General features: G+C 55.6%; 1 protein-coding gene across 2 annotated transcripts in view; it reads right to left on the reverse strand.

Moving 5' to 3' along the window:
- MGAT5B (alpha-1,6-mannosylglycoprotein 6-beta-N-acetylglucosaminyltransferase B) overlaps positions 1–20,533 on the reverse strand; it is a 70,573-nt gene extending 50,040 nt beyond the window's left edge. For both annotated transcript variants that reach the window (XM_059828158.1, XM_059828159.1), the window contains exons 1-2: positions 20,466–20,533; positions 13,818–13,930 (exon numbers count right to left, since the gene is read on the reverse strand). In XM_059828158.1, the coding sequence (XP_059684141.1) occupies positions 13,818–13,930; positions 20,466–20,533 (181 nt within the window). The remainder of the gene's footprint in view (positions 1–13,817; positions 13,931–20,465) is intronic.
- Between the last annotated feature and the right edge of the window lie 3,498 nt (positions 20,534–24,031).

The following is a 24,031-nucleotide window of genomic DNA, read 5'->3' on the forward strand; positions in this document are numbered from 1 at the left end:
GCTGGATCCCGGTGACAGCTCCCCATCCCTGGGTCACTCAGCCCTGTCCTGCTCGGGGCAGGTCTCATACTGCTCAGCATCAGCTTCATGCCGAGAAGATGGGGAAAGAGAAACATGTCGGGGAAATGGCATTTGAGCTGCACACTGGTGCCAAATCCAATGCAGCCCTTGTGTTTTCCTCCCAGTGGGTGCAAGACCCCAGTGCCACCCCAGCGGTGCAGAGGTGGCATCCCACCTCCATCGCTTACAGGGAGCTTTTCCACCCAAAAACCAGTCCAGTTTCGAGGGCAGCAAAAGTCTCCCTCACGCTGTGGCCAGAAAAGCCCAGCCCTGACCGTGCCGGGGGGAGACCAAGGCACAGCCTCGACCGACATCTCCACAGACCAGTGTGAACGGCGCCGAAACATCCCACTGACATTTAAAATGCAATTCCACAATATATCTCCACTGTTCATAACATGGCTGATTTGTTGTTAATTTTTCCCCCCCCTTCTCAGACATAAGTCATATTCCTGCCTGGCTGTCTCGCAACAGCTGAACGCTCCAGTACAAGAAGGGAATTTGCTCAGAGATGGTAAGATATTACTTACGTCCGTTGAAAATACCAGCTGAATTAATTTCAGTCTAAAGCACCATTTGCTTTGCTTTGTTTTTCTCCTTTAAAGGACAACTCCAGGCTACTTAAACCCCTCAAAAGGACAACGCACTCTTGGAGGATTTCTTGGAGAAGAAGCTGGAGGATCCCCACTGCGGTGCAGCCGGACCCAGACCTCACCGCCCGGCTCCTGGGTGGCTGGTACCCCGGGGCTGTCCTGGGGACCCCATCTTCCCAGGAGGGCACCCACCCCAGCACCTCCCCGGTTCCCGGGGAGCAAAGCACCAGCCCTTCGCTTCTCTCCTCCTCCCACGCTCCTCTATTTACTTCCACTATTGATTTTGATTCAAGCAGATTAAAAGACCAAAGAGCCAACTAGCCAAGGGCTCCGGCTAACCCTGACACATAATCCATTACAATCACAGCCCAGAGACCCAGCACCAACTGGCAACAAGAAAGCCCAAGGCCAGGCTCAGGCTGGCAGCGATGGCCACCTCCCGTCTCCATCCCTTTGGCACCCACCCTGCGGAGAAGCTGCTCCAGGGATGGATGAGGTCCATGGCCGCATCCCTCGAGGGCACCCGCTCACCCGTATGGGCACCCAGCCAGTCGCTGCTCCTGCAAACCTACCCACATTTGCCATCAGACTGCTATGATTTATTATTTTAAGTTAGACAGAGAAAATACGGACCTGCTCAGCCAGTGCCCCAATGCAAAAAAGCGCCAGCCGCCGCACAGGGAGCTCCGTGCCAGCAGCAGCAATCTGCACCTGGAGGAGTCCACAAAAGAGCTTGGGGGCTGCCAGTGAAGTGGACGCTTCGGTACGACTCCAGCTGCACCATCGATCTGCTGCTGAGCCGCTGGAAACGGACGGCAACCAAGTGGTGCCCTGGTAATCAGCCAAATTAAGCAGCCTTAAGTCACCGGCTGGTAAAATAGATTATATCCCGCCTGCTATCATCTACCCCCTGGATTCTCCATCCCCTCATCCACTGCTGTGCCATCAGCTGCAGATGTGCAGCCTTGGGGGTGTTTTCACTCCCTCTCACTGCATCCACGAGCGGGCAGAGCCCTCCAGGCCCCGCTATGCCCTGCACGGCTGGCTCCGGCACCGTGGGGCTGGCAGCTGTGTGCCACCACCGAGCCAGGCAGGAGCCACCCCAGGGCTCTGGTAACGCAGCCATGCAACAGCAGCGATCGCAACCCTGCCACGGGCTCGAGAGACCCCCCAGCTTTCCTACAGCCCCCCGCATACCAGCGGTGGCCGGGGGCGAGACAATGCAGCGGGGAGTTCCCCGGCTCAAAGCGAGAGCCAGCTGTGCCGCGGCATGCACGTTGCCCGAAACGGTGCCAGCAGATGGGAAGCAACCCCGTTCAGCCCCATAAATCGCTCCGTAAGCACTATGCCAACCCTACGGCCAGGCACCACTCCGTCCACCCCGCTCCCGGACAGCCAGATCCTTGGGCTCCGCTCTCCCATGCTGCCAACGGCTTCAGGGGCGATGAGCCGTACCTCCGCTTTCCTTCTGCAGCCCCGCGCCCCAGCACGCTGCAAGTCCTCCCCAGGGCGATGGCTGCCGGGAGGGTGATGCTGCCCTAGGTTTCATGGCGCAGGTTGGTTAGAGAGGCCACAGAGAGGTCCTGAGCAAACCTCAGCCTCCACCCAAGGTCCCACCAGCCCTCCTCCAGCCTGCTGCTGCACAAAGTGCAGGAACGGGGGCCAGCCCGGTGTCCCCGTACCAACCCTGCCGGGTCTGGGGTCTCGCTCGCTCCCTCCCTCAGGGCAGCCCTTCAGCTGCGGGACCCCGAGCTGAGCCTGCAGAAGGGGCTCCCGCTGCCTGTCCCCCCCAACCAGCTCCCTCTGCCCCCCACCCCGCAAAGGGAACACCTGTAAGAGCAGACTGCAGCTCTCTATCCACCCTGACACATGTTCGCTCCCTATTTCCATACAAATAAAAAAAGGCAGGAAGCTGAACAATACAAACAGACACTTACATTCACAGACAGGAGCGTTTCATTACTGCAAGGGAGAGCACAGGGCTGTTCCCCCCAACTTTTCTTACTCCTTACCCCCCAAACCACATACCAGAGACCTGATGTTCCCTGTGGGACATGGGGACGGTCCCACAAGTCCTGTCACAAGCCGTCACTCTGCAGGCAAAATGAGCTCGGTCATCTCCTCCTCTCCCCAGCAGTCCCAGGAGATGGGCTGGGGGATGCAGGCAGCTGGGGAAGAGGAGACTAATATGCATAACCCCCGCACAAACTGCAGTTCAGCTTTTGCTTATTTTATTTTTTTAAACCCCATCTTTTTCTCCCTTCTCATCCCCCTTACAATTTTTTTTAAAAAGTACCAGCAGGATATTTTTAATTGCTCCTCTATTGCCAGCCAGCACTATTTTAAATTGCATTTTAAGCTGTTCTGCAGTGCTCCAAACACCTCACGCTGCAGGCGAGGCTTTCAAACTACAAGATTAACATCGATTTTAAATCGCTTCCTAAAACACAAGGGCTTCAGCACAGGGCTGGCTCAAGGACAGTGGCCGGTAGCAAAGCCCAGAGCACACCGGGGCTCCCGGGGCACGGCTGGACCCCGCGCCGGGCTGGATGCTGGCGGCACCAGGGGCGAAGCTGGACCCTGGTTTTGAAGCCAGAACGCCCAGCTCCAGGCGATGAGCAGCACACACCGGTCCCACGGTGGAGGGGCAGCCCCAGAGCAGCTCCACGGACCTGTGAGCCAGGGTCCATCACCAACCCTTGTTTTGGGTCTCGGTCTATACAAGACAGGCATCTCTCCAAGGGCATCGGCATTTAACTCAATTAGTTGTTCTCCTAAGGGCTGCCGTTGCTGACCCAGGGAAAACTGTATTATCAGGAGCCGTTGGCCCAAGGATTGTAGGAAATCAGCCCAAACCCCTCGGGCAGAGGCAAGGTTTGACCCGGCATTTGCACACCCCAAGACCAGCCGGAGGAAGGCTTCAGGAGGCTCAGCACCACCATCGCTCCTCTGGCTCCGCACGTCCAGCGCTCGAGCCCGCAGCCTTATTTACAGCTGCCCCAAAACATTATGTTTCAGAAACAGCAGAGCTCACTAATTTAACATTTCCAAAATGATTACCATTTCTCCTTCAGCCAAAAATAGTGGCCAAACAGTGCCGGGCATCCTGCCACGCTGTTTCCAGGGGCAAATAAATCATCCCCTTCCTCCAAACCCATCAGCCTCCACGGACCCCAGCGGCCAGATACTTCCAGGAGCAGCAGAGCGGGGCAGCAGCCCAAAACGGAGCCCACGGGAGCCGGGAGCATTGGCAGAGCCACGGGACGAGCCTCCGCTAATCTCTGCCGGCGCTGAACCGAGCCCTGGTCTCTCGTTTAGGCCAGAGAAACAAATAAATCAGTGGGAAAAAACAGCTTTTACAGAGGCTGCTATGGTTCCCACTGTGCTAGTTTTATTTTCTGAAGTACCTGCTGCCTCCCAGGCTCAGGATGGATTTTGATTTAGGATTGAAAAGGGGTAATAAAAGCATAAAGAGCCAGTAACATTCCTCCTGGCTGTGGTGGGGTGTCTGCTCATCACAGGTTGATGGAAATGCCATTTGACTTCCTTATGAGCTATAGAAAATCAATTAATTGATTTAATCATTCCCTGGGAATCACTGCTTATAGAGATAACAGTAGCAGGGCCAGCGGGATGCTGCTCCTCCCTCCTCCGACATGGCAGCGGCAGGGAAGGGGCCCGCGCATGTCGCTTCACCGAGATCTTCATCTCTGCTCCACCGGTTTAAGACTCATGAATTCACACTTCCATCTTCCAGTAAGTTTGGTGGTTTGTTTTTTTTTTTTTTTTTTTTTTTTCTTTTTAAGCTTGCAGACATCCAATTCTGAGCAGTGATTGTATCAAACGGGCACTTCTTCAGTAAGAGACGTGTCCCCAGGGTGGATTAAGCCTTAACCGCTGCTCTGGCAGCCCTTACAATTCTCATTACCCCTCTGTGCCCTGCAAAGCACCAATCTGCATTTTTCTCCCCCAGCACATCCCCGCAGAAGCAGGCAGTAACCCCGGGTGTCACGTGGAGCCCCCACGGACGCCTTTATTTTCCTTATTTTAACAGCACTCGTTTCCCTGCCTGCAACAGCAATTTAATAAGAGCAGTAAAGTTTTACACTTCCACTTCAGACTCCCTTTCCAAGCACGGGTTGGAGATGGGAGCGCGGTCCACGTTCACCAACCCAGGGGGGGATGCAGCGCTCTAGGACCGAAGCGGGATGGCCCTTGGGGACACCAGAAGGAGGACACATGCTTTTTATCAACCACTGCTTTCCCCACCCAAGCTAAGCACTGGTCTGCTCAAAAAAAATGCAGATTAAGGACACCCTCACAGGCAACATGGTGCGACCCTGGTGCCAGCAGCAGCCTCCCACCACGGCAAGGCAGAGCCAACGGCACTTGCACCCTGGGGTGCAGAGCAGCTCCCAGGGGACGGAGTAGCTGACACCCACAGTCACTCCCAGCAGCGCCCATCACCATCGCCAGCAGCCATTCCTCAGCACAGAGCACCACTTTAACCCATAATTAAAGAAGACTCCCCACACTCAACAGGAAGAGCAGAATAAGTCATTATTGCTGCCACGTGCAGCGTTATCTACTTGAGAGAGCCCCTGGAGCCACCGAGCATCTGGCAGGAGCTGGCAGGGAGCGGGGCCGGGGGGAGGCAGTGTTTGAGGCAGAAAGTCCTCACCCTGCATCTGTGCCCTGCCTTGCTTTGGCATGTCCATTAACCCCCTTCGCCCCACCGATGCTTGGACAACAAGGAAGCGAGAGAACGGTTCCAAGCAGTGGGAGCTGCCAGAGCACAGCACCTCTGGGTCAGCTGGAGAGCCGGCCCCACCGCCTCAGCAGTGGGAAGCCCATCTTCCCCACCACGGCTCCTTGCCAAGGAGGTGCTCCCAGTACTGACCAGCTCCCCTTGGCACAGACCAGGCAACTTCTTACAGCATCAGCCGGCTGCTCCAGCCCCTGAGGCTGCTTGGAGCAGCTTTGGATGGGACAGACTGCAGCGAGGCTGGAAACGAGCCCCAGGCACGGAAGAGCTGCACAGCACGCTCCTCCCCACGGGTCTCCCCTGGCTGGCACCCCTCCAGCAGCCCACAGGCTCCAGGAGACTCAAACCCAGCTCTGGATGCAGCAGCAGAAAAATTAGGCAATAGGGACTTGCAGGATCTGCATGTCCCAGCTGGTGCCAGGGAGGCGACAGGCACCCACTTACCGACACTCTCTCCACAGGGACCGGGGAAATGCTCCGGCTAACGGCCCCACAGGCACTGCTGGAAGAGGGGATCAGAGAGGGGAACCTCCTGCTGCCTTTCGAGAGGGTTTTGCGTAAGCAAATTGTGGATTCAGGTCGTGAGAATGGCCTCATCCCTCCGCCTGGACAAGCATCCCGGCCGCTGCCTGCGCCGTCCGGCGAGACACGCTCAAGCAGCGGATCCTGACAAGCTGCTTACAAGCCGCTGCAGACAGTTATCCAGAGCTGCTCAGCAGCCAACGTCAAAACATAACACAAGCAGCCTGGGAGAGGGTTATAACTCACTCAGGAAGAAAGTGGGAATAATTAGCGCTGAGTTTGCACAGCAGAGTCAGCCCGGTCCCCTCCCTCCCATCACCGTCACTTGGTTATACGAGACTTTGCAACTGGTTCTCCTGTCGCCTTCATCATGCATTGAAGGCAACAAGAGAAATTTATAACTCAAATGACTTTTTGCAAGCAAAGGGAACACGAGCATCCCTGGAACCGCACATCTGTGCGTCACGTCTGAAGGAGGCCGGAGCCCAAGCCCTCGCTCCCGGGTGCTCTCTCCAGCGAGGTCAGGTAAGAAAAAGGGCTGTAAAAGCCACAAAGCAATTTTGGGGTATTTTGTCCAACTCAAGCTCCTGTCAGAAGAACTACGTGCTCTGCCGAGAAGAAATAACTGAGGAGCAGATTGGGATCCGTCACAAGTGGCAGCGACCCAAGTTTGCAAATGGGTCCAGAAATTACCTTTCTCACGAGAGGGGACTGGGATGTGAGGACGAACACATCTGTGTTTTGCTTTAAAGCTCCTTCGGGCTGAGCAGCATCTCACTGCAGTCAGGACCTCGCAGGCAGAGCCGAACCAAGCCGTCCCCTCCTCTGCTGCCCTCCCTCGTGATGAGCCGCATGCAGAGGGTACGCAGCGGGTCAGGATCATGCACGCAGACCTCCTCCTCCTCCTCCTCCTCCTCCCCTTCCAGCACAGCCGACTGCGAGGGAGGACGACAGAGTTATTCAAGCTCACTCTGATCATTAGCAAATCCAAGCTTGACCTTTCCGCATCTTCTGTGAGAACAAAGGGCGATGGTACCTGGCCACGCTAACCCAGCTGGGATGCTGCTGGAGCAGAAGGAAAACCAGCAGAGACAGGAGCGGGAGCAAAGGACCCCTCCAAGGAGATCATGTAGGTTCGTGCATTTCTATTTGCTCCGCTCCTCGGGGAGCAATTCAAGGGACTGAAATAACATGAGATCCCATTGCTTCATGGTACTACGACTCTGGAACAGTGAAGATGCCTTACAAAACCCTGAGCAGCCTTCAACATTATCTTCTGCAGCACAACTCCTGCCCCTCCGTCCCCCTCCACCAACATCACTGCTCTGGAGAGAAACACAAACACCGCAGTATTCAGCTGTGCTGCACAGCCCTAAAAAACCTCCCTCTCTCTCCTCTTCTGTGTTCATTGATGGAAGAAATTGCTTTAAGCAGGTGAGACTCCAGGAACTGGGGCAAGCGACAGCCGCGGGAGAGGCAGAGTGCTCCGGTAGCTGGAACACAGGAGGGGTGCTGGGTTTGGGGCGAGCAGGGCAGGATTTCTGCCAGGTGATGTTAAATGCTATTTCCAGTGCAACATGCCTTGGCTGTTGTCTGCTGGACCTCTCCTCAGAGTCCCGTACCCCAACATGGCAAACCAGACCCATTCTGACTCCTGAAGAAAGCAGCAGTGCTCAGCTTCACCCACAGCCTGCATCCGGGACAAGAGCACAGAATCACTGAGGTTGGAAAAGACCTGTAAGATCATCAAGTCCAACCATCAACCCAACCCCACCATGCCCACTAAACCATGTCCCACAATGCCTCATCCACACGTTCCTTGAACACCTCCAGCGACGGTGACTCCACCACCTCCCTGGGCAGCCTCTTCCAGTGTCTCACCAGTCTCTCAGTAAAGACATTTTTCCTAATATCCAGCCTGAACCTCCCCTGGCGCAACTTGAGGCCATTTCCTCTTGTCCTGTCACTCGTCACTTGGGAGAAGAGACCAACACCCACCTCACCACAACCCCCTTTCAGGCAGTTGTAGAGAGCGATGAGGTTTCCCCTCAGCCCCCTCTTCTCCAGACTGAACAACCCCAGCTCCCTCAGCCGCTCCTCGCCAGAGAGGGAAGCTTTGCCAGCAGGCTTTCTCCATAACTTTTCCACATTTATTTTTCTTTCCCTGTGAAATGAAAGTGAAGGACCGTATCTCGGAGGCTTTTGCAGCAGAAGCTGTTCTCCGGCCCCCTGCACCTCTGCTGTGCCACAGACCAAGGAAAGTCCTCGCAGGCGCTGGTGCTCTGCCCACCTCCACACAGATTTGCAGGCCAAAGCAGTTACCATCGCCCAGCTGCAGATAGTCCCAGTGGCGTAGGACTGGGAAACCCCCTGCTCCAGCCTACAAGCTGTTTAATACCCCATCAGGGTCCACATCCTGCAGCCCCGAGGAGATCAGGTCCTAAAACACATCTCAGCAACCCAGGACAAGGTACACCAGCCTTGCAGAGGACGTGCTTCACCCCTGCTCACTTGCGTTTTCCAGCTTGCGCTCAAAAATCAGCTCTCCCCCATCCTTGTCCTTCCTTCATCCCCTGTCCCCACTGATCCTGTTTCCAACGCGGTTGAGGAAACACAACGCAGGAGCCCAACTGTGGTCACCAACAGGAAACCAGCTGGGAGCTCATTTTGGGGTAGAAAAAGGCAGATGTTGAGCTCTCAAGCTGAGCACCAGTCCAGGCAGGAAACACTTGAAAGCAGGTTGAAAAGACGGTTGTGGGAAGAGTAAACACGCAACTCCAGCGCCCAGCAAACCACCAGTTCCCAAAGGCATCAAGATTGAAGGACCTTAGTCAGAACAAGAACTGCTGTGGCAGCACACGGACCCCAAGCACTGAGATATCTATATGAACCACTCAAAGCACTTGTATCAAAGTACCGCCAAGGTCAGCTGAAATTAAAGCAGTGCCCTCTTGCAAGAACCAGCAGCCCCCAGCGAGGGCAGAGCTCAGCTCCGGCCATTTCGGGACATCAGGACCCGTCCTACACGTCCCCTGGGCGTGCAGCAAATTCCTCCAGCACCTCGTACCCCACCATACAGGAATCAACAGCAGGAGAATTCAGAAGTCTTCCCATTTTTTAAACTAGCTACAGCAGTTGCAGGCAATATTCCAGCCACGTCTAATCACGTTTTAACACTTAATAACCTATTTTCCTCCGCTAATCCCCTGCAGCGGCAAACTCCACCAGCGGGATGTACAGCACTGCCGAAACCAGAGCGGGGCACGGCCGCGGGCAGAAGGACAGCTGCCAAACCCCTCCCCAGCCACACCGCAAGCACCATAATTAAAGATTTTGGTGCATTTTCAGGATCAGCCCCCTGCCCCAAGACAGCTTGAAAGAAAGGTGCTCAGGGGAAAAAAACCACACAAACCCCAAACGTTTTAAATTCTAAACAGGAGAAGAGAAGAGAGCACAGAAACTCAATCTCTCAAGTCTAGAGTCATTCCCAAAGCGTCTCCCACATTCCAAATTTATAGACTTGTCTGTTCTCTTTTTTTATCTAGATCTTTGTAGAACAAATTCTCTCGGTGGCCATTTCAAAACAAAGGAACCTTTGTCTGTGTTTAGTTGACAGCAGCGGATTAGGATAAAATAACTTGTATTTCAGAAGGTTTTTTTATTTACTATCAAGACGCAAAGCCTCTGCTGCATCGAATCACCAAGCAGAGAATCCATCTGAGGAATGATTTCTGGCACACACCGAGAAACTTGGCTTTTGGAGAGAGCCTCTGAGAAGGGGATTCACGTATAAAAATAAAATTAAAAATGGGATTAACTTTTGGACTGTGACATTATCCATTTCTCCTTTTCATGCTCCTGCCTCACATCTATCTTCATTTTGGTTTCGATCGGCTGCTCGCACAGTTCAGAAGCCAAGAAAGCTCTGGGCAAGCCTGGGGCATTTTCATAAGCTTCCCCTTGGATTGCAATATCAGAGGTTCAGTGCTGGGCTGGTCAGGGAGAAATAGGAACAGCCCCAGCCTAGACTGAACCATGATCCGTGGATTTTACCACTTATCCACAACCCAACAGGATTTCTCCGATACAAATGATTTTTAAGTGCTCGGGTGCTGGGCTTGACCCCCCCCCCCCCCAGCTCTTTGCAGCCACCCCAACCCTGCGGGCATTTAAGCGCATGGGCAACTTCACTTGCGGAGCATCGCTGCTGAGCCTGAAAGGACACGTGGAAACAAGGACCAGAGCAAACAGCCACAAAAGCCAGGATTGCGCCCGGGAAGGACCGCAGGAGCAGACACTCACTAGCCACAAACGTACCCGACTAAATACACCGGCTACGCTGGTAAAGCAGCCCACACCCAGAGCATATGGGGAGAGGATGCTGCCAGCTTGCAATGCAGAATTAATCAATTAATTAATAATGCTCAAAAGGGCCCATTAAACCCAACACTTCGATGAGCCCACGCAGAGAGGAGTGTGGCAGCAGGGACCGGACTCCTTCCCCAGGCGGGACCACCAGTGCACTCCAGAGGGTTTCACACCGGGAGCCCGGTCCTGGGAGATACTCAAGCCCAGGCTTCCACACACGGCAGACCTCAGGTCACGCACCCAATACCTCCTCCAAAGCCAACAGCCCTGAACCTGTTGAGGTTTGAGCGAATGCTGGCCCGATTCCCACCATTTCTCACATCAAGAGCTAATCAGCCCAGCAAAATCAACCTGCTCCTTTGAGCTCCTCTTCAGACCAGCATTGTGCGCTTAACACCACCAACAACAACCACCAGCAAGAGTTCTTGGGTTTCCTTGGGATCCATAACGCGTGTTAATTAAATGTCAGCTTGTTATTCAAATGGACCTATTGAGGCTTCGCAGCACTAATAAGAAGCGTATCCATTTCTGTTCCCATCAACCCGCACCGACTTCGATGTGCGTTCAGCACTCCTCCACGTGAGCTCAGCATCACCCCAGCCGGGAGGGACCTCTGGAGTCCCTTCCCCGACCGCCTGCTCCAAGCAGAGCAGACCTGGGGGTCAGACCGAGCTGCCGACAGCCTCACCTCAGCCAGATGTGTTTTGAAAGTCTCCAAGGATGGTTTCCTCACCTCGCCAGCTTCTCAGAGGCTTTGAGTCCCCATTTCCCAGTGGCATCAGTGAGGTTGCCCAGCGTGCATCGTCCCTGCTGCCTTTTTCAATGGGTGCAATAGTTGGTTTTTCCAGCCATCAGAGCCTCCCCCAAGAGCCACAACCTTTCAGAGGTGACAGAGAGGGGACTGCAGTGACACCGGACAGCTCCAGTCTTGTACATGCCCTGAGATCTCGGACCCGCTCTGCTCTCGGGGTTTCTCACCCTGCATAGCTGCATGCAGGGAGCCCTGCTGAGAACAGCTCCATCACCGTGCGGGACAGCCAGTATCACAGGAAAGGCTGAACCCTAACAGCCTGAACCCGGTGTTAAAGAGCTAGAAAAAGGTTGTGCCTGCCAAGTCCTGGGGACAAAAAAATATAACCTTCTTCCAAAACGGCATCCTTCCTCCAGAGACAGGAGAGAGGATGCTTCGTGTTTCAAAACACTGTGTGAGACAATGAACAAACCAAATCTTCCCCAACAAGAAACACAGCAACAGCCAAATTTGCAGCAATTCATGTGGAAGCAATACCTTGCTTGGCAAATCCATCCAATAAAAGGGAAAAAAAAAAAGGGTTTACACTGAATTTCTGAGCTTCCTAACAAAGCAGAACTTGCCTTAGCCAGTTACAGACCTAAGAGACCAAAAGCTTGAAAAAATTAGAGGACCTAATTTTTCATCATTTCTTTTTTTTTCCTTCTTTAAATGAGACCAACCAGACATTACCAGAAGCAACACCCAGACCCACGCAGCCTCGGAGCAAAGCAGCGGGCATCTCTCCCAGCCCCCAAGGCAGAGCCAAGGGGGCCCACCTCAACCAGGAGCTCAGCTGCAAGAAGGTGAACCCATTTACACACCTTGATTTAATCACCTACAGCAGTAAGTATGGAGTATTCAGAGGTGTGAGAGCCTGAAAAAGGAGGTTTCTTTTGATCCAGCTCCAGGACCGCGCTGCCATCGCACCCACTAAACAAGAGACACATACAGATGGGAATCAGCGGACTCAAAGATCTGGGTTAAATTGATGACAAGACTAAGGAATGGAAAAGCTATTCCACTCCAAGGCATCCAGAAAGGGCAAAAAGAAGGTGAATAATTGCCTTTTTGCCATCATTTCACCACTTTAGACTCCTCTGAGGTGGGACCAGGGCTTCTGCAGGTTTCTGGAAACCTTTGCTGCTGTTTGCAGCACGACCTGTGCGACCTCTCAGCTCGGGCTGGTCCCGCAGTTAATCAGTCCCTCTTTGCCTTTCTTCTAGTTCTCTGCAAACGAACTGGGGACACCGGGGCCCTCCTGGGACAGAGGGCAGCAGGAACAAGTAGCGTCTTTTATTCCAAACTCAGGAATCTTTTCAGGACCCATCTCCTCAAAAGCCAAGTGTGGGGAAGGCGGTGGTCCGGGGGCTTCTGCCCACCCTCCTCACATGCTGCTTCTCATCCCGAGAAGGAAAAAAATCCCCTATAACCAGGTTTTGCTCACCAGCCGTCCTGGGAACTGCGCTTGGCATGGGGACAGGGACATTAACACAGCAGCCACCCTCCTCGCAGGGGCAGGTACTCCGACCGTGGTAAAACATGCAGAAAATACCGAAAGGCACTGATCCTGCAACCCGCTCCGGCTGAGGTCAGCCAGGCAAACACCAGTCCCTTGGAGAAGGGGCTGAATGGAGTGGGAGATGGGAACAATTAGGGGAGCACAGGGGGGAAACACCAGCCACCATGTGCTGCATCCATGGGGGAGGAAAAGCCAGCTGCCGCAGGCTGCACATTAATCTCTCTGAAAGTCAACTAAGCAGTTTACAAGCACTATCCGACTTCTGGAAACCACCGCTTTAGTCCTCTCCTTCTGTAGGAAAGCAGCTAGCTCTTCTTCCAGCACAGCAAGGAAAGGATTTAATGCCCAAAAATCACATTCCAGGTGAGACTGGGGAGCTCGCATCCCTCCGTGCCTTTGGTGAGGTGGAGGAGAAGACCACAGTGGCGTGACCAAGCCTATCTCACCCTGCGCACCGGAGTTCAAGCTGGGCATTTTGCTCTGTGCAATTCAGTCGTGCTGTTCCAGGAGGAAAAGTCAGGGTGCAGCAGCGTCCTCCCAGAGCAAGGGCAGGACATGACCCTCCCACCATGGAAGCTGTCTCCTGAGCGGACTGCACATCTCGCAAAAAAGGTGTTTTAGAAAACGTAACAGAAAGCACACTTGCTAAAAATCAGAATATTTCTCTTCTACATTTCAGTACCTCCACGAAACCACAAAGGCCTTTTATTTTCCCATCCCTAAGAAACAATTTCCACTCCCTGTAGACCAAAACTGCCCAAAACCACTGAGCCTTCCAAGCACCCAAGCCAAATCCTCAGCACATCAGACCGGGTGCAGCCCATGCCACCCACACCACCGCCAGCAGTTGAAGGTCTAACCCCGTCAGCCCCGCTCACTGGTGTTTTCCCATCCCTCTGCTGCGAGCCAGGGTCCGCATCCACACTCCAGCACACGCACGTCCCCACTGTGCCTGTACACCTCCGGACGTGAACACAACCAGGTTTTAGCCATATGGCTGCAAAGTGCCCCAAGTCACGGCAAAAGGACCCTGAGCCGTCCTGACGTCCCCGAAACGGGTCAGGAGGGAGCCTTGGGAATGGAGGCATCCGAGCACCTTCCTCCCTGCATCCCTGGTGCTCGTCAGCTTGGCTGGGCCATGCACGTGGGGGTCATCGAGCGTGATGCGGGACAGGACAGGCACGGCGCCGCGCTCACCTTCGGTCCGGATGGTGAAGGGCGAGTCCCCCAGGCGCTTGGCTGAGAACTGCCCTCCCAGCGACGTCATTAGGAAGCACAGGGTGAAGAATCCAATACCCAGCACGAATATCCTGCAGGAGGGAAAGCAGAGCTGTAGCAAGGTGTGATGAGGAACCCACTTGCTCCTGGAACAGCCCCACAACCCTTCGCCCCCCCTCCCAGGGTAACCCCTCCGCACAGCAGCAGTAGCCGCCTTGGTTTGGGGTGTCTGGAAGAGGCAGCCAGGACAATCCCTGCCTCCTTCCCAACTGCTCCATCCCCATGGCTCACCCCATCCAGCCCAGGCAAGGAGGATCTCCGTGGCCCCAGCCCTGCAAGAGCACACCAGTACCTCACCCCAACCACGGCCGGACCCACACGCGCTTCATGAAGAGCCCCAAGATGCTTCTGTCCAAACCCTGGCACTGAGGAGGTGAGTTTTCCCTGAGAACACCCTCTGATATCCCTGCAGCCTGCTCCGACGGGCAGGCCTCGAGAGGGAGCAGAAGACTTGCACCCTTAGGTGGGAAAGCTGAGCCAAACCACAACTGCCCTTACGATGCTCCACTAGATCCAGCCCAATAACGCAGACCGCAGGAACTGCTACAAGAAACAATACCCATTTTCCTCCTGGAAGAATCCAGAGAAAAGAGAGACCTTCTACCTTCCCTTCCTCCCAAAGGATCTTAAAAAAAAACCCTTTTCTTTTTTTTTTAAAAAGCTGTTGTTCCCCCTATAACTAGCCCACCAGTATTTGCCATTGTGTCCAGCATCGCCTGCACGGAGCGGACAGCCCTGTGCACAGCAGGACGAGGAGGGACCCGTGTTGGCGGCACACACGGTGGCCTGGGACCATCCCATCACGGCTTTGTTCGTCCAGCCTGGCAGGAAAGCAGCTCCCACGGGGACGCGCCGGGCAGGATGCTGACCTGCACGTCGCTCCCATCCAGGCTTGCAGTCACCTCCAGCTGCGAGAGAGGCAGGAGCTCTCGGCGCTGCTCCTATTCAGGCCATTAACTTTTTTTGGGGGACGGTGAAAAGGCTAAAGGCAGGAGCTCTGTGCAAAAAGGAGGGTTATTGTGCACCAGGGAGCATAAAGCCAAGCCTTCCCATCTCCCCAGAGTGCAAGGAGAGCATGCTGCGCTGAGGAAGGGACGTCTGGCCTCTTTCCACCGCTCAGAGATGCTGCCGCCGCCTCCGAGTCTCCGTGGAGGTGCAGCATCCTCCAACAGACACAGGGGCAAAGCCCCGGTACAGCCGCCGCCAGGCACCACGTACCACAGCTCCCAGAGCTGCGGCTGTACTGGGGATCTCATCCGACCAAACGCAAGGAATATTTCAAGGAGGAGAAGGAGAAAAGACAATTGCCAGCCAGCCTTGTGAAACAACAGGCTTGCCTTCAAATAGATAAATCCTATGTGGGATAGGGAGCTAAGCGAGCCCTTAGGGATGCCCGCTGGCATTTCTGCCTCTCAGCATCCCGGAGCCGAAGGGAAACAAACCACCCAGGGCAGGAAACAGTAACTCTCCTTTACAAGTTCACAGCATTATTCCACAGGGCTCAGGAGCCACATGCAGAAACACAGCGCAGGCACCCAACACTGAAACCAGGCTTTTCCAGAGAAAGGCTTGCAAAGGAATGCCACAGCCCTCCATCTAATCGTTATTGCGTAGTTAAAAGGCAGAGGATTAGGAGCCAGCCATTAAGTCCGGGCTACAACACACCAGCATTGCAATTACCTGTTTCTGGAAAGGGCTGGCAAATAAACTAACTTGCTTCAAAGCACTCGTTAGCTACAGGAGATGTTGCGGAGAGCTGAAGTAAAGCATGAAGCAGCTCAAGAAGGACGGGGCTTCCCCAGGGAGATCTGCTGGAGGAGCTCCCAGGACAGATCCCTATTGCCACGGCACAGCCAGGCTTCCCCCACCCGGACAGGCTCCTGGGCAAGACAGAGTGCCTTCACAGCACCCCACGGGCTCCCTACCTCCATCCCACCAGCTCCGAAGGTGCTCTCACCCAGCTGACGCACCGCTGAGCCCCAGACCCAGGGCAGCTTTGCTCTCAGCATCAGGCAGCTCAAGAGCAAAGTGTTTCCTCTGCCTGCTCTGAGGAGGATCAGCCCTGGCCACCACAGACAGGCACCTAACGCCCATCCATCCCCCTGCTCCCACAGATCAGCCCTGCCCCATCCCCAGCTGCATCCCAGCAGATCAAGGTCACCTGGGCACAGGCTTGGGACAAGAAGCACCGTGCAGCTCCCAATCCCCTTCTTAGCTCCCTCCTAATCAAGAGAAAAAGCAACACCTTGGGCTCATTAGCACTAACGAGCTCTGTGAGCAGCACACTCAACCCAGTGCACACACTCCCTAACCCTCATGGAGACCCGCAGCCAGGCACCAGGACAGCTGTCCCACCTGGGAGAGGGGACACTCGAGTGCATTGGTAAAACTGCCCGACATCCCTGCGCAGGCACAGGCACGGAGCGAAGCAGCTCAAGCCCCTTTTATTTCTGAATGAGCCTGCCCTGGGGGGTGGAAAGCAGTTTAAACAAGCTATAAAAAGCATCGTGCACTCGTTAATCCAGACTCCTGTCCCCAAAGGCCTGTCCATAGGCACAGCTGGCATGCCCTGCAAGCAGCCGCCAGCGGAGCACAGCCATCCCCTCCCCGGCAGATGCTGATGAACCAGCAAGCTGCGGCGTTTGCACGTGGAGATGACTCTGGACCTCAGCCCTTCTCCCAAAGCAGACCTCGGAGAAGGGTTTCTAGAGATCCGTGGTCCAGCTCCGGCAGGGAGGGGACTGCGGAGATGGTAGAGCATCCCTGATGCTGCAAAGCAACGTGGTATCCTATAAATTGCTTGGGGAAGAGGTGCTTTGGGGATGTTAGTCTGTTCCCGTTATCACGCTCTGTGCCCAGGCACGTGGCACAGTGCTGGGTCTGGACGAGGCTCTCGGGAACACGACGGAGGGGATTGTAGCACCCATCTCAGCCTCGGGGGGATGAATTTGTCCTTAGAGCAGGAGAGGGAGAAAGCTGTCTGCCATGGCACCTCCCCGGCAGGAGAGGACAACAGCACAGTGGAGAAGGCAGAAGCCGAAGGAGGAGGAGGAAGAGGTCAGCCCAGCTGTGCCGCACGACCGAGGGTCCTTCCTGGGAGCACATCATGGTACAAAACCCACCCAAAGACCCCATCCTGCTGCCCGCTGCCTCCTCCCCCAAGGGACACTTTAATGAAGCATCACCTGATTAAATAATCAGAGCTGATCCTGCTCTTCGTTCTCACCCCTCCTATTGACAATATCTTCATCATTATGCAAGACCTTGTTTACACATTTTAATCTTCATAATTATACTCTGGCAAGGAGTGAAACACCGAGAAGAAAGAAAAAGAGGAAGGAAAGAAAAAGATTCAAAAGTGATCTGTGCTCTAGCATCTCATTAGGAGACCAAATCTTTTTGATTTTGACTGGATTACAGTCAGAGCGGGGGAGATGCAGGATGCTTTTTTCCTAAAAAAAGAGGGATCAGAGCCTAACCAGAACTAATGTGCCTAGGAAAGAAGCGGATCCAGCCCAGCAGCAGTGCTCCAGGGAGGTTGCAGGGACGGGTTCTCAGCCTGAGGACCCCGTCTCTTTTACTTTATGCTGATCTTCTCCAGATGAATAAAAACATTTGGCCTAGCCTTAACTGCGTGGAAACTCCTTGTGCAGAAAACAAATACCATGAAGTAGGTAAAACATACCAGGGCTCAGATCTTCCAAATTTCCCATCAAATGCACTAGGCCCTCTGTCCCCAAAATCAAGTCTCACTCACTGAAGACCACGGAGCTCCAATGACCAAATAACATCTACTCTGCACACTGGCTTTGCCTGTCATCCCACATCACGTTTAATTCATCACTCGGGCACGGTTCTGGTGCCAAGTCCTTCTCCACATCCTCCCCAAACTGAAATGTTCACAATTCTGGGTTCTGGCCTGGTGCCCAAAAGAGAAGGAAGCCAAATTCTCTGAGTCTTTAGTGAAAATTGGAAGCGATGCCCCAGTCATTGCAGATTTTGGCCCAAGGAACTGAAAGCTGGATGTGGCCAGGAGGGTCTGAGTGATGAGCTGGGAGGCGATGAGGGGAGGAAGGGGCTTCTGACACCGGGACTGTCTGTCCACGGTGCTCCATCACCCAACTAGGACCCACGGGGAGAGTATTACGCAGGTGCACGGGGAACCCAAGGGCTACAGAGACAGGTAATGTATTTTATTAGTCAAGTTTTCAACACCCAGGTCTCTTGAACCCAAAAGCTGAGCCACAATTTCGAAAAACAGCAGCCAGGCTCATCAAAGATGCTCCCTCTCCCGCAAACCTTGTTTTGCTCAGAGCCCAACACTGTCGCAGCGTTGTCGAAATGATGCTCAGCCACAGGAATCTTCCACCACGAAGGGGACCACAGTGAATTCTCTTAGTGGCCAATGTTATAGACACATGAAAAGCCTGGCTTTGGTTTCCAGCTGACAAACTTCCCCGAACTCCCCATCTTCGGCAAAACCAAGAGCTGGGTGAGCTGGACCAGGGCTCTCCCAGCCCCACGGTGAATTCTTGCCTCGATCCACACAACATCACAAATGAAACATCTTTTGGTGGTGAGATGAAGTCAGAGCCATCCTTGGGCTTTTCTACAAATGATTTCTACACTGATTTGCTCTCTCTCCCCTTCCCATTTGCTGCAGGCGCTTTCACAGCTCAGGGCTTTGCGTTGCTTTGCTAAGCATGTCTGGAGCATGATTAATGAAATGTTTTGGTGCAAAGGGTCAGGTTTCCTATTCGTTGGTTGCTGATGGCACCGCTGCCAGGAATCTACACCAGGCAGGGGACTGCACCATGGGCTTCCACAGAGCAGCGAGGCTTTGCCCAGCCAGCAATGAGCACCCGATTTACGGGATCCAGCCTGATTGCTAGTATCTTCTCCCGCTCCTGTAAGTCGTCCCTGATTCACCTCAGCTGAGAACGTTGGGTGCAGATTTTGGGGGAACAGTGCTGACTTGCACTGGGTTACAGCTGGCATGGGGCAGTGCCAACACTTGCCCACGCTGGGCTGGAAGCACGGTGACAGGGGACCATGACATGGAGGGGTCAGGCTCAGCATGACACCAACATAGAGGAGACACAGAGCTGGACGCTGCGGGACAGCTAGGAGAGGGTCTGGGGAATTTCTCCTCTTACACAGGGAAAGCCTGACTGGTTAACAACTGGGTAAACCTGCTGGTTCCAGTGGCACCCATACTGGTCTGCACTGGTTTGAGAGCAGAAGCCAGCCCAGGGCATGCAGACAGGACCGTGCAGGTGCTCCGCTCTGCTACGTTCACCAGGGCCCCTCCAGCCTGGTGCTCTCCTGCCATCACAAACCCCTCATCCACACACATCCTCATCTCCAATGGGACTTTGTGACCACCCTGTGACTCACTCCCTGCGCTGATCCCAGGTCACTGCTGAAGATGGGCTTCCCCTGCCCCAGGAGTGATGCCCAGGGCACGGGGGAGAGCGATGCTCAGGCCCGTCACTTCCTCACTCTGGACTTCAGACCTACTTAAGAAAGCAAACAGCCAAGCAAAGAGCATACCCCTGGGGTGTGTGTGTCCTTCCCACCTCTCTCATAGTCATTCCCTACCCCATGCTCAGAGGAAGCCCGAGCCATGGGGACCCTTCGTGCTCCGCCACTGCTTTCCGACATCGCCTTGACCAAGTCCCTCAGCCCCAGGACACTGCTGCGGGATCCAGCCGCAAGGATCCCTCCAGACAAGCAGTGCAGAGTCAGGCAACTCCAGGGGAGAGGCAGACAACATCTCCAAACCTGAGCACAAGCAAGCGGTGCAAGCACAGCCCTATCCTCCTTCCTAGCTCCAGGCAGTGGCCTGGGCTAAGCAAAGAAGCAGCAAGCAGATCCATCTGGTGATCCCAGCTGATCCCCGGCCCCCAAACACAGTGGGGAGTGCTGGCAGCTGCTGGGCTAGGCTCCCCCCACCCTGTGCTTCACCCCCCTTCTGTGGGTTTTTGGTCCCTTTCCCCACAGAAAACCCAAGCAATTACCAGCGTCTCCCATGTGTCTTAAGCCTGGGAGCCACCAAAGCGCATCTCTGGTGAAATAAGGAAGCTGGAGAGCAAGGGCTGGAGTGGGGAAGCGAATGCATGGAGGCAAAAATGGGGAGAGTTCCACCAAGGGGAAAAAAGCAATCGGTGGGCACGGGCGTGCTGGAGCCAGAGGGCTTCAGGCTTGGCTATCAACCCCCCACCCGGGTGGGTTTCAAAATTCCCCTCAGCACCAGCGGATTTAAACCAGAGGAACTGATTCCCTCGTGAGTACCAACATCTCCGAGAAAGGATGAAAAAAAGACAGCGGCAACAGCCCTATAATTAACCCCCAAAAGGTACCGGCACGAAGAGTGACTCGGGAGCCGCCAGACAGCGGGACCAGCGCGCTGACCTGCGGGCAAACTTGTCTGGATCCCTGATACCCTAATCTGCCCCCCCCCCCCCCCCCCCGCAAAATGTGCTCCGACAACCGCTCCCCACCCCGCAGGGGCCGAGCAGGGCGGGGGGAGAGCCGGGAGGGGGGAGAAGAAAATAACAACTTTACCTAAAGGGTCTCAAGGTGACGAGGCATCTTCTGACCATTATCTTCCCATCCGCGTTGACTGTGATCATCGTTCAAAGTTGCGGGGGGAGCGGGGAGGGGGCGGCCCCCGCACCCCCCCCACCCCCCTCCCCGAGGCAGCGAGCGGGGCTCAGCGGGCGGAGCGCGGGGCTCCGCGGGGGCGCATGGCGGGGCGCGGAGCGGGCGCGGAGCACCTCCCCGCCCGCCCTTACCCCTACCCGCTGCCGGCCGAGCCCATTGCCATTGCTCCGCTCCGCGCAGACCCCTGCGGGGCGCCGCGCCCTGCCCCGTTCCGCTCCGCGCAGCCCCGCGCAGGCAGCTCCGCCCCGCACCGCCCCGCGGAGGCTGCGCCGGGCGCGGTGTGCCATCTAGCGGCGGCCCGGCTCCCGAGCGGGGGTGCCCGGGGCGGGGGGGGGACGGGTGTTCCCCGGGGGGGGCCCCTGTGCAGAGGGCGGCTGCCCCCGCGGTGGGGGAGAGGCATTTTGGGGGGGAGGGCGACAGCATCCCGGGGCAGGTGACAGCCCCCGGCGTGGTGGCTTCGGGAGCCGGGGGTGGCCCTTGCTGGGAAAAGGGGGTGTGGGGGGTGTCAAACCAGAAACCCCACCGTGCAGCCCCCCGCGGGTACTGGTTGCTTTGGGGGGCTGCGAGGAGCAGGGCAAGCCCTGCTTCTGGGGAAAAGGGGGGGTCTGGAGTCCGGCTCTGACAGCACCGGCCTGCGGCTTTGCTTCCCCGTCACCCTGTTTTCTTTCTGGGGTGTCACAGTCACGGCCCACAATGTGGCTTCTCAACGTCCCCAGGCACCCTTGGGTGCTGCCGAAAGGACCAGGGTGGCGTGGAGGGGCCAGGGCAGGGAGGCAGGGAAGCGTCCTTGGGAAGACAAAGAAGGGGCCATGGGAGCTGAGGCAGGAGAAGCAGCTGCTGAGCTCAGCAGAGGTGTTGCCGGCTCACGTGTGAAAGGTGACAGGCACAAAAAGCCTCCCAACGCTTCGGGTTTAAAGGAGCCGAATGTGCGCGGAGCCTGGAGGCACCCCGTTTCCAGCCCCTGACTGGAGGGTGCTCAGCCAGCACGGGTGCACCCCACCAGCGGTGAGGGAGGGGATGCATCGCCCCACGGGGTGAGCATGGAATTGCAGTGGGCTGAAAGGAGACCGTTGTCCTCCCTGTGCACGTTTGGCCAGGCCCCGGGACAGGACCAGGCTGTTGTCTGGGGGGGCTGTGGTGCAAACCAGACCCCCTCGTGCCATGCTGGCCCCGTGGCTGGCCGGCCCTCTCTGCACTTGATACCACCATGGGCCGCATAAAGTGTAGGGTGACACCCCTTTGCCTTCCCCATGGCTGGACACTCTCCTCCCATGGTCGTTCCCAGCCCTTCTCCATCCTGCTTGCTTCCCGGGCGAGAAACATTCCTCCAACCCCACCAACCTGGCGTGGCTCAACCACCTACTCTACCAGTGCCGTGCAATTACAACGCCCTCCCAGCACCAAGCAGCCAACCACCCCCTCTTTCATAAACTAATTGCAGGCTCCTTTGCTTGTGCGGAATCCCGGTGTTTTCCCATGAGGCTGATGAAGAGGAAATGCTGTGTTGTGACTGTTGTGATACCGTAGCTCCAATTTCTATAGGGATTCCAGGCACTCAGTCTGCTTCCTTCTCCCCGATGTAAACCAGGGGTGGCTTCGGTCAGCGGAGCTCCAGGTAGCATCTGCTGCAACAGCATCAGTCACAGACGAGCTCGGAGATGAAAGACAGCTGGAAATTTTCCATGAAACAGCACTTTCTCCCCATGAAACAGCACTTTTTGCCAAGAAGTGCGAAGAAAAACCGTATCCTTTAGGGTTTTGTAAATACAAAAGGATTTTTGTGTTCATCCACACTTTTCATGGGCAGGGGACAGAGAAAGAGTCACTGCACCACCGGGTCTGAGCAGGATAATACAGGGCTGGGGCAGGCGGACGCACAGACTGAGGATTTGCAGCAAGCGTGCCTCAGAAGCAGCAGTCAGCCCTGTCGAGCCAAATTCAAACCCTTGGCTGAGCTCTCCCCGATCTTCAACACAGGCAGCCCGACATCTTGGCAAGGACATCCCACCCCGAAGCCCATCCTGTGGGGACTTCATGGGCATGACCGTGCAGACCCACTGGGCTGGACAGACACCTGAGGCCAGCTGGGGTGCCTCAGTGCTTGCCATTTTAGGTGCAGCTGGGAGTGTTTTGGGGCATCTGGCCTTCTCTGGAAAAACCACCGTTTTTTTTAACCTGGCCTTTCAGAAAGGAGGGAAGCAGCAAACTAATGAAGATGCTATGGGCATCCTACCACCCCTTATCTCCCTGCTCCTGCCTGCTCCCTCCATTCCCAGCTCCTGCTCCTCTGGGGAGACCCTCTGTCCCCATCTGACCTGTAAAACCACCTTAAAAGCTGGCGTTTCCCCACTTGCTGCTCTCGGGAGCACACTGCTCCAGCAGCGGGAGGCAGAGCCTTTCGCTCTGAGCCCAGCTCAGCGCGATGGGGTTGGCCACCTTCCTAATGCAGGTAAACACACAACATGGAGCGGTCAATGGAGCGGCCAATGGAGCGGCCAAATCACGTAAACACACAACGTGGAGCGGCCAATGGAGCGGCCAAATCACATAAACACACAACATGGAGCGGTCAATGGAGCGGCCAAATCACATAAACACACAACGTGGAGCGGTCAATGGAGCGGCCAAATCACGTAAACACACAACATGGAGCGGTCAACGGAGCGGCCAAATCGCTGCCTCCCTCGTGCCAGCTCTGCCTTCCCGAGAGGTTGGGAGGAAAACCTGTCCTGGGGGATGCGGAGCAGGGGGCTACAAGAGCTCCAGCGTGGGGTAAATTTTGTGCTGGGACGGGACCCCCTCTCACCTCTGTAAGGATAGTGCCGAGGTCCCTCTGTGCATCCCACAAGCTCTGGGTCATGCCAAGTGGCAGCTCTTCCCTGAGGGCAATGGCAGCAGCGTCCCAGCAGGAAAAGTCCGGGGTATGGCAATGCATGACACATTGATTTTGTAAGACTTAGGGGTGACGGTCATGGGGGGGAGAAGGGACAGGGGAGGAGATGGTGCCCCCCCAGGCCTCCCTCCAGGGCTGCCCCCAGGCTGGGTAAGGCCCCCATCAGCCCCCCAAGGGGCCCTTTCTCAGGCAGGCAGAAGGCAGCTCAGCCCCCTTGGCTTCCTCCAGGTGTCAGCTGCAGCATCCGCCAGCAAAAAATACAAAATAAAATAAAATGCAGAAATCTGCTCTTGGCAATCCCCATTCAACAAGCTTTTATTTTGCCACCACGTTAGACGGCAACTGTCCCGTCCTTGCGCGGCAGCACGCCGGCATTAGCGATCTTATAACAGCCCTGTTAGCAACGTGCAAAGCCCCATAAACTCAGCGATTACCGGGGGAACCCCGATGTGCGGGGACACCTCTGCGGCCAGGCGAGGGAGGGAGGGAGGCCACCAGAGCCCACTGCTCCCCTTGCCACAGGCCTCCTGCCTCTCCTTGCAGAACACCCAGCCTCATCCCTAGTCCACAAAGG

This window comes from Gavia stellata, chromosome 22 (assembly GCF_030936135.1).
Source record: "Gavia stellata isolate bGavSte3 chromosome 22, bGavSte3.hap2, whole genome shotgun sequence".
Classification (NCBI taxonomy): domain Eukaryota; kingdom Metazoa; phylum Chordata; class Aves; order Gaviiformes; family Gaviidae; genus Gavia; species Gavia stellata.